Source organism: Primulina huaijiensis, chromosome 14 (assembly GCF_012295235.1).
Source record: "Primulina huaijiensis isolate GDHJ02 chromosome 14, ASM1229523v2, whole genome shotgun sequence".
NCBI lineage: Eukaryota > Viridiplantae > Streptophyta > Magnoliopsida > Lamiales > Gesneriaceae > Primulina > Primulina huaijiensis.
The window spans coordinates 17,706,074-17,716,525 of record NC_133319.1 but is presented as its reverse complement, the minus strand read 5'-3'; the positions used below and the strand labels follow the sequence as shown (position 1 = coordinate 17,716,525).

The 10,452-nt window shown below is 38.8% G+C and overlaps 1 protein-coding gene across 1 annotated transcript; it reads left to right on the top strand.

Moving 5' to 3' along the window:
• Positions 1-343: 343 nt before the first annotated feature.
• On the top strand, positions 344-10,189 carry LOC140957591 (uncharacterized). Its single transcript, XM_073414914.1, has 14 exons — positions 344-677; positions 855-939; positions 1,315-1,354; positions 1,432-1,680; positions 2,415-2,514; positions 2,625-2,699; positions 4,291-4,389; positions 4,570-4,686; positions 4,774-4,889; positions 5,075-5,174; positions 5,289-5,647; positions 5,819-7,574; positions 8,912-9,049; positions 9,117-10,189. The coding sequence occupies exons 1-14, from the start codon at positions 546-548 to the stop codon at positions 9,873-9,875; spliced, it is 4,125 nt and encodes a 1,374-aa protein (XP_073271015.1). The 5' UTR covers positions 344-545; the 3' UTR covers positions 9,876-10,189.
• Positions 10,190-10,452: the final 263 nt, after the last annotated feature.

Below are 10,452 nucleotides of genomic sequence, written 5' to 3'. Positions count from 1 at the left end.
GCTAGAGGATGAGTTCATTTTGTGGTTCGTGCAACGTTTTCTATTACTATTGTAATATGAATGATCTTCAAAATTACTTGATTTGATGTTAGTTTTATATGATTGTTTAGCGGAGGATGTTACATTTATATTTATGACATGATAATCACAAGTTTTACGTGATCTGTGGAGAGAATATGGTATATTATATTTATTATTGAAATGTATTTTGGTCCAAAAAAACATCCACTAATAAAAATCAAACTGAAATAATCAATCATAATATTTTACCCATAATTTCCCATCAACTACCTATTAATAAAATTATTAATCTTTTAATTGTCCAATCCCACTTACCAAGCCGGGGTAAGAAAGAGTATTCCATTTGACAAACAGCTGCCTAGCTAATTTTCAAAGGAATGTTTCGGATTGGTGGCAGATCCGGACCAGCGGCCTGAGCCGCTTACTCCCGATCGAACAAGATTACCGGTCTAGGACTGAGGACCCTTAAAGATTCTTCATGTCATACGTGAGATCCATTGCTTAGTTTGTAGAATTAGCTTAAAATGCTGCGGTTGAGGGCCTTCCGGCCGACGAATGACAAGATCGTGAAGATTCAATTGCACCCGACGCACCCATGGCTCGTAACAGCCGACGCATCGGATCATGTATCCGTTTGGAATTGGGAACACCGCCAGGTTCCTCTTCTTCTTTTTCTTTTGTGTTTGGAATTGGGAACACCGCCAGGTTCCTCTTCTTCTTTTTCTTTTGTTTGAATTGAGCTGGTGGGAAAGAGTTGGTTTTATTTAATTTGCTAGAAATGTTTAGATCTTGCTATTGTTTTTTGGAATTTCTGTTATATCCTGCGTTTTCAGGTTATATACGAGTTGAAAGCTGGTGGTGTAGATGAGAGGCGTTTGGTTGGTGCCAAGTTGGAGAAGCTCGCCGAAGGGGAAACAGGTAAATGTTTCTGCTTTCAGGTTTTGGTAGTGTTGACGCGGTTGGTGAAGCACTTGATCTTGTGAAATTGCATATGATCATCAAATGATCTGGATTAGGATTAACGATCCAATTTGGTCGAGAACTTGGATATTTCTTCGTTCTATGTGCTGGATATTAGCTGTCATGGTTTTGGGGCATCTCGTGACATTGCCATTCCTTTATGGAGGAGATAGTATGGTTTGCAGCAATTATTCTTTCTGTTGAATGGTGTGCTAGTGGATTTGGTTACGAGAGTGAAGTATTTTTTTTGTGGGTTAATATCGTGGGTTTTGTGGTGAATTTATTGTGTGAATACTTTACTGATAATTATTTTCCATTTGTTGTGCATGTTAGAATCCAGAGGAAAACCCACTGAAGCTATACGAGGTGGAAGGTATCTGTCAGTGCCTAGATTTTAATACAGTTGTTACTTCTTTAGCCTGAGGCTGATATCGTGGCACATGGTTCAAGTGTCAAACAGGTTAGCTTTTACGATGATGATGTACGCTATTGGCAACTTTGGCGTAATCGTTCTGCTGCTGCTGAAGCTCCATCAGCTGTCAATAATCTAACTTCAGCTTTCAGTTCCCCTGCACCATCTACAAAAGGACGCCATTTTCTTGTCATATGCTGTGAGAACAAAGCTATTTTTCTAGATTTGGTGACAATGCGTGGCCGCGATGTGCCAAAGCAGGAATTAGATAACAGATCTCTTCTGTGGTATGTTTTGAATCTTTATGTTTGTAAGATATTACCTGAATATTAGATACTCTGTCATATGCTTAAGTAAAGCGTAATCTCGAGCTTTTGAGTACAAAATTGATGCAATCGGCATGACTGATAATGTACTATGTTTGTTGTGCAATAGGAGTTGGATTCCTTGAAATTTCTCATCGTGGAATGCTAGAACACTTATAGGTGGTGAAGGGCTTCAAACATTGTTCAAGCATAGGTTGTGAATAAGTTCTATGTTAAGTTAGGGACCAAATTCCTTTTATAGATTTTTGAAAGATAAAAGGCTTTTTCCGCTGTAAGATTTCTATTTTCTTTTGTGATAATAATTTTCCAGTGAACTCATCTCTAACTCATCACACTAGATTTACCTTCTTGCCTTTAATTATTTGTCTGCAAATAATCTGTCTCCATGTTTGGACATTGCATTTGTTTGTTCTTGCTGTATCGTCACACCATTCTCTCAGTCCACCTTCAATGACCGCCTTTTAAATTTCCAAGACAGACAATCAGATACATGTATTTTTGCTCGTCTCTGACAGCAGTTAGTCTTCAAATTATTTTTTTGACATTATTTACAGTGTTAATGTGTTACATAGCCAATAATGATAAGAAGCTGTTATGTCTCTGTTGTTTTCCTGATCGTCAATGGATAATTGCAAATTAATTTGCCTCTCAATGAAGGATAACTTTCTTGACCAGGTCTAACTATTGTCATGCAGTATGGAATTTTTGTGTAGATCAACTGCTAGTGATGGTCCTCTTGTGGCCTTTGGTGGGTCAGATGGAGTGATTAGAGTTCTTTCCATGCTGACGTGGAAGGTCTAAATTTTATCAGTTTGGGTTATAAATATACTTTGAAGTGATACCTGTATTCCAACTGAAAATTTGTAAATATTACTGGCATTAATGAGTTTTTTTTTTGGCCGCAGCTTGCTCGAAGATATACAGGAGGACACAAGGGTTCAATTTCTTGTTTGATGACTTTTATGGCTCCTGCCGGCGAGGTAGTTCCTGTTGTAGGAAAGGATTGTAATTGTTTATGCTAATAAATTTCTTTATGTGCTGAATGACACTTCTACAGTTGCATTTTGTATTTTTCTTTGAAGTTAATTTGGGCCTATTAAGTCAGTAACGAATGGGGGAAATTAGTTAAATAATCTCGGTCAACTATTTGTTTAAGAAAATGACCTCCGCAAGTGTATTTGAGTCATTTTCTTAAAAAAAGAATTGAGCGAGGTTAAAAAAAAAAATACCCCTAACGAATGGTAACCTTATTAGAAGTTCATGCAATTAAAAGCGTGAGTCATTGAATATTTGTTTTCTGTAACATGCCTCACACCATTTTTAATGTTTGAACTAGAATGTCAAATATTTTTCATAAATGTGCATTGGTGAGAATTGAATTTGAGGACTTTCCCTTGGCTTAACTATGATACCATAGCGAATAAAATCCTTTCTTCCGAAGTTTTTAGCTGTTATTGATGTGAGATTTCTAGTAGTTGTCATTTTTATAATTTACGACTTGGGTTCATGGATTCCATTTAGGAAAATTTTAGTGCATATAATGAGTGGAAATGTTTGGCAACTAAATTGGTATGTTTTCTAAACCTTAACTCTCTTTTCAAAGGTATTCTTAAGAGTTGAAAGTTTCATGTTGATTGATATCTTTCTTAATGGCAATTATAAGATGTTTTGCAACTTTGAAAAAATGTTACATGCCATATTTCTTGGTGTAAGAAAGCTAAGAGAAGTGAATATGAAAGGTCTTGTTGGTTTGCTTTTGGAGTTTAGGCGAAGAATTTCTGGGGTTTGATTTTTGGAAATAAAATGTATGTTTGATTTTGTTTTGAGGAAATGACATTGTTAATTTATATGTCAAATCATGATAGAAATTGTTGTGTAACATTTTTTCAAACTTAAATGTTATAGTTTGGGTCAAAAGATAATAAAATGATGAAGTATATTCGGGAAGTGGTGAAAATTTGATAAATTGTAACAACTATGTTGGAGGTGTGAAAAAAGGGAAAATATGTTTTGGCCTTTTGGGAATGCGAATAAAAATGAGATTATAAGGTTTGCTTTTAGGGGAAGGGAAAAGTGGCATTAAAAAAAAAAACAAAACAAGGCAGCTGCAAAGTGTTTTGTTGGAAATTTTGGGAGTGAAGAATGATTTATATCGACCTTTGTCGGCTTGGAGGTCTTCTATATCGCGTGTTTATATTTTCATGTCCGCTTGACACTAGTTTGAACACGTATGGCATTGGGAGCTATCATAAATAAAATATATAGGAAATTGAAAGAAATATTTTATTGTATCCCTGTCATATATGGTAAAAAATTCCTAAGTTTAAGTCATTGTACTTGGTTTTTTGTCTGGTACTATGTGAGCTATGCCTTGCAAATATGTGTCCATTGTCCTTTTTCTGTATCCTTATTTTTGGTTTTGTGGTTTTCGTGGCAACTTTGTGTTATATTACATATCATTTGTTTCCTAACAAAGTTAATCTTATTATCAAAAGAGGACAACATGTCATAATATTTAAGAATCCCTTCCCAGAGAATGAATTTCTTTTTTCTTTTTCTGTATTAAAATAGGCCCTTTTGGTTTCTGGTGGTAGCGATGGTTTGCTTGTGCTCTGGAATGCAGACTATGGTCGAGATTCAAGGGAACTTGTTCCTAAGCTGAGCTTAAAAGTAGTAACCTTTCTCGATATTTAAGCTTTCCATTTATCTTTTCTTCACAAAACTGTACGATATATTTCTTTGTAATACAGCACGAGCTAAAAAATGGCAGCATGTTACTTAGCAAATGCTTTGCCTATATTTTTCTATGGTCAAATCTAAAGGACTTTGGTTTTCAAATGACATTTTAAGGCACATGACGGTGGTGTTGTTGCTGTTGAGCTCTCTCGTGTTTCTGGTGGTGCACCACAGCTCATTACAATTGGCGCAGACAAGACTTTGGCTATCTGGGACACAATGACATTCAAGGTTCCAAGGAAATTCACTATTTCCCTACAATTCGGTCATGATTACTTTTCAATTTATTCTCTTTTCACCTTCCTTTCCTCATTGTAGGAACTGCGACGAATAAAACCTGTTTCAAAATTAGCTTGTCATAGTGTAGCATCTTGGTGCCACCCTCGAGCTCCTAATCTTGATATATTGACATGTGTCAAAGATTCCCACATATGGTATGAATGTTCCGCCCCTTTTTCAATACAAGTGTTTTTGTTGCTTTTAAATTTCTTTTAAATGTATTGGAATCCCAAAGAGTCTTTCGACAGAAATCATAAATGTTGACAAGCCTTGATACTGCGCTTGAATCCATCTTCTCTTTATACCAAGGGGCTTATGATTTTCGTGTGAATCTTTTCAGGGCCATTGAGCATCCCACTTATTCAGCTCTTACAAGACCATTATGTGAACTTTCATCATTAGTCCCACCCCAGTTTCTTGCGTCTCACAAGAAGCTAAGGGTATGATTTTAGAATTGTTCTCTACTTGGTTGATATTGGTTAACCATTGGGCTGGTTTCTTTGATAATGAAATCATACCATGCTTATAGTTCATTTTTTGAAACTTCCTTGTAGGGTTATTCCATGGTTACTCATCCTTTACAACCCCACCTTGTTGCAACTGGTACCAACATTGGTGTCCTTGTCTGTGAATTTGATGTCAAATCGCTCCCACCTGTGGCTTCATTGCCAACAACACCAGGAAGTCGAGAACACTCTGCTGTTTATGTAGTTGAAAGGGCATTGAAACTACTGCAATTTCAATTGTCAAATACTGCAAATCCAGCCCTTGGAAGCAATGGCTCCTTGAATGATGCAGGGAGAGTTAGAGGAGAAACACCAGAGCAGCTCCATGTGAAGCAAATTAAAAAGCATATTAGTACTCCAGTTCCACATGATTCATACTCAGTCCTTTCTGTAAGCAGTTCTGGAAAGTAAGTGGCGTTGTCATTTCGTTGCTTATGCCACCTCCCAATAATTTATCATGCGAGGGATATTGCTGTGCGAACATTGTGGAAGGAGACTCCAATATAATCTTAACTATCATTTATTCTTATTTCTTGTCTGCATAAAGTGGTTTCATTTTCTCCTTTTCATTTTTTCAGGTACGTGGCCATTGTGTGGCCTGATATTCCATATTTCTCCATTTATAAGGTCAGTGACTGGTCCATTGTAGATTCTGGTAGTGCAAGGCTCTTGGCTTGGGATACTTGTAGAGACAGGTTTGCGCTGCTTGAGTCTGTATTACCTCCAAGAATGCCCATCATTCCAAAAGGCAGCTCATCAAGAAAAGCAAAGGAAGCTGCTGCTGCTGCTGCACAAGCTGCTGCAGCAGCAGCCTCCGCTGCTTCATCTGCCAGTGTTCAAGTTCGAATATTGCTTGATGATGGTACATCAAACATATTGATGAGGTCAGTCGGCAGCCGCAGTGAACCGGTTTCTGGTTTACATGGGGGAGCGCTACTTGGTGTAGCCTATCGGACATCTCGTAGAATAAGCCCTGTAACTGCCACAGCTATTTCAACAATTCAGTCTATGCCTTTGTCAGGATTTAATAGTGGTTCCAATTCCTCTTTCAGCACCATGGATGATGGGTATTCTTCTCAGAAATCTGCTGCTGAAGTGGCACCTCCAAACTTCCAATTGTACAGCTGGGAATCCTTTCAACCAGTAGGAGGTCTTCTTCCTCAACCAGAATGGACAGCATGGGACCAGACTGTTGAATATTGTGCTTTTGCTTATCTACAATATATTGTTATATCGTCCTTGCGTCCTCAGTTTAGATATTTGGGAGATGTGGCAATACCTCATGCTACGGGGGCTGTCTGGCACCGAAGGCAGTTGTTTGTTGCTACCCCAACCACCATTGAGTGTGTCTTTGTGGATGCTGGTATCTCACCTATTGATATAGATGCGAAAAAAAGGAAAGAAGAAATGCGTCTTAAAGAGCTTCAGTCGAGAGCAGTAGCAGAACATGGAGAATTAGCATTGGTAACTGTTGATACTCAGCAAGCAGCCACACAAGAGAGGATTACGCTAAGACCCCCTATGTTACATGTTGTCAGATTAGCATCATTTCAGCATGCTCCATCGATGCCTCCTTTTATAACATTGCCTAAACAAACCAAAGTCGATAGTGAAGATTCGCCAATACCAAAAGAGTTCGAAGAAAGGAGGGTTAATGAGGTTGCTGTTGGTGGTGGTGGGGTTGCTGTGGCTGTTACTAGATTTCCAGCAGAACAAAAGCGACCAATTGGGCCTCTTGTTGTTGTCGGGGTGAGAGATGGTGTTCTGTGGTTAATAGACAGGTACATGTGTGCTCATGCAATATCCCTCAGCCATCCTGGTATACGTTGTCGATGTCTTGCAGCCTATGGAGACGCTGTTAGTGCAGTAAAATGGGCAAGTAGGCTTGGTAGAGAACATCATGATGATTTAGCTCAGTTTATGCTTGGGATGGGTTATGCCACTGAAGCACTTCACCTTCCTGGTATATCCAAAAGGTTGGAATTTGATCTGGCAATGCAGAGCAATGATGGGAAACGAGCCCTTCAGTGCCTTCTAACAATGAGCAATAGCAGGGATATTGGACAAGAGGCTCTGGGATTGGACTTAAATGACATAATGAATTTGTCATCAAAGAAGGAAACTGTTGTTGATGCTCTTCAAGGAGTGGTCAAATTTGCCAAGGAGTTTCTAGACCTCATCGATGCTGCTGATGCTACTGGACAAGCTGATATAGCCCGCGAAGCTCTCAAGCGATTAGCTGCTGCTGGTTCAGTGAAAGGAGCTCTGCAAGGTCATGAGTTGCGGGGGCTGGCTTTACGCCTTGCAAATCATGGGGAGTTGACACGGCTCAGCGTATGTATTTTTATTCTAAGCTCTATGGACCCCATTGCTTGCTGCTATTTTTTTAACCAACTATGTTGAATTTAACTATAGAAAAGGTATACTATCTAATATCTACAATCGTTATCCACTCATCTATCTGCGATTGTGACCAACTCATCTGAACACGAGTGCTTGGATAAGCTGAGTTTCTGGTTAGATGCATAGTATCCGATTCCAACATTCAGCTGCATCTTTGTTTTTCCTGTCAAATTCCAAGTCTCAACTTATTTGCCATAAACATAAAGTTAGTAGATCTACTCAGTCTCTGTAGCATATTTGTGTACTAAGCATTCTTCACAAAATCTGTTGGAAATTATTTAATGGCGGTCTAGTGTAGTTACTGTAGGATTTTTTATGTAGTTGTGTATCAATCTACACCCTCATTAATCTTAGCCACTGTGCAACGGAGACTTGGTGAAGAAGATGTTAGGCGTTCTGTCTCACTGCCACGAGTAATTGAAAAAAGAGTTATTCGATAGGCTTTGTTGATATTTTCTTTCATTATTTGGACTTGACTTTATTTTCAATTAGACGATAATCTGTTTACAGTTTGTGGTTCTCTGTACCTTTAATCTCTGGACCTTTTCTTTTATATCGACTTGCCTTGGGCTTCAGACTAGAAGTGAGCGACCAACTTGTTTATACATGTTTTTTTTACCCTTTTGGTTTAATTCTTCAGGGTTGCAAAATATACGACTACAGTGCCAGTGTTTCAGCACTTACTTTTATCAGACATAGTTAGGGATTGGCGTTTTATTTACCTCTGAAACTCTACTGATAAATTATTAAGTTTGTGTACCGTGGATGTCTCATCCACTATCTCTGTAACCTCAACTTTATTAATTTAATAATATTATAGTTTCCGATCGAAAAAAAAAAAAAAAAAATTGTTCTTGCTTGATGCAGTCCTGGCTAAATCCAAGTGAATTTGACTAAATGGGTTCGAGAGAAGTTCCTAATGTTTGGGCATCGATAATGTGGGGGTAGGGAGGGGGCATTATAAATTTTTCAAAAAATAGAAAATAAAAGGAGCGAAAAGCCCTTGCAACTTAGGTCTTCTAGGAGGCATACTCAGTGATCACCTTTCCCTGTCTTTCCTACTAATCCTGAAGTACAATCAACCTGTATCGTCTAACTGCAGCATTATTTGCCCATATAGTAGGCTGATAATTTGAGCTCACATGTGACATTGTTGTATGAAGCATAGTGAAATTTCATAAAATTAAGTGAGATGGGCATGCCTTCTGTGGATTATAACTGTTTCTTCCAGTTTTGTTCGATAACCATGTATATATTAATGTTTGCAGAATTTGGTGAACAATTTAGTATCAGTTGGTTCAGGACGTGAAGCAGCATTTGCTGCAGCTCTTTTGGGAGACAATGTACTCATGGAGAAAGCATGGCAGGATACAGGGATGCTTGCTGAGGCGGTGCTCCATGCACATGTACGTTTTGATTGCCTTAATTTTGATGCTAATTTTTTTTAATCTGGCATTTCTCGTTTCTTTTCAGGCTCATGGTCGACCTACATTGAGGAGCTTGGTTCAGGCATGGAACAAGACCCTGCAAAAAGAGATGGAGCACACCCCATCCACCAAAATGGATGCTGCCGCGGCATTTTTAGCATCCCTCGAGGAAACCAAGCTCACCAGTCTCCAAGATGCAGCAAAAAAGCCTCCAATTGAAATCCTACCTCCAGGAATGGCATCTTTGTACGGCCCTAATCCGGGTCAATTTGGTCCAAAGAACCCAAACCCTGCCATGAAGAGCATTCAACAGCAACCGGGCAAACAATTGCTATTGGAAGGAGCAACCGCTGCACCCCAGAATACATCTGCTTCCACAGAGATGCCTGTTCCTCCCTCAACTGAATCAGGTACTTCTCAGAACTCTGTTGAGGAGGTTCTGGGTACGACAGAAGCAGCTTCTGGTACAACAGAGGCAGGGGCTACTGGTACAACAGAGGCAGGGGCTCCAGACACCAAAGCCACGACAAAACCTACTGCCACGGATCCAGAATCGAGTCCTCCAGGACAATCGGAACCGGATGCTTCTGCTACCCCGGTAACAGATCCCACTGTTTCTATGGAATTGAATGGCGAAACAATAAAAAGTCAAGAACAGACATCATCAGAGGCTAAAGTAATCGATGGAAATAGTATCCCACCAGCTTCCAAGACTTCTCCACCTGCAGCAGATTCTACACCCCAACAATCAAACAACCAAGGGGCCAGTGTCCGTCCTGAACTCTCAATGATCGACTTCACTTGAGATACGTGCAGGTTAACACTTGCGTATTTTTGTTTCAAGCCTCGAAGCTGCTTGCCATGTCCGCTCCTTCGACTTGAAAAGGAAGGATTGAAAGTATGCGTTGGGACTAATTGGTGCAGAAGATGTTGGCATATCCGCATCAGTCTTCTCATTCTGGCATTTTCGAGGCACCTATACTTGCTTATGATGTAGTTAATTAATGCATACTTATATTGTTTGTGTACTTGTATCTGTAATTTTTTTCTTGGATTGTTACTTTATCTGTAATTTTTTTCTTGGATTGTTACTTTTTAGTTTTTACTCATTTCCCTGATTGCCTTAATTTTATTATTATTCTTATTCTTATTTTCCCCTTACCTGAGATCGCCCTTGAAAATGAGTTCATATTGGGAGTTTGCCACTAAAAACTTTGATTTGTTACTGGTCGAAAATATAGTCAATGAAAAAGATTTTTGCTTATTGGCAATTTTTCACTCACAATACACAATTCAGTTTCTCTCTCTTATTCTGTAAAATTTAAATTTTCTTCATTGGAGAAAAGTTCAATCCTTATTTAATTTTCTAATTATTTATACTT

Coding starts and splice junctions, on each gene's coding strand:
- LOC140957591 (XM_073414914.1), top strand. CDS start 546: ATGCTGCGGTTGAGGGCCTTCCGGCCGACGAATGACAAGATCGTGAAG. Junction 1,681..2,414: donor GATAACAGATCTCTTCTGTG/GTATGTTTTGAA, acceptor ATTGTCATGCAG/TATGGAATTTTTGTGTAGAT. Junction 9,050..9,116: donor AGGCGGTGCTCCATGCACAT/GTACGTTTTGAT, acceptor GTTTCTTTTCAG/GCTCATGGTCGACCTACATT.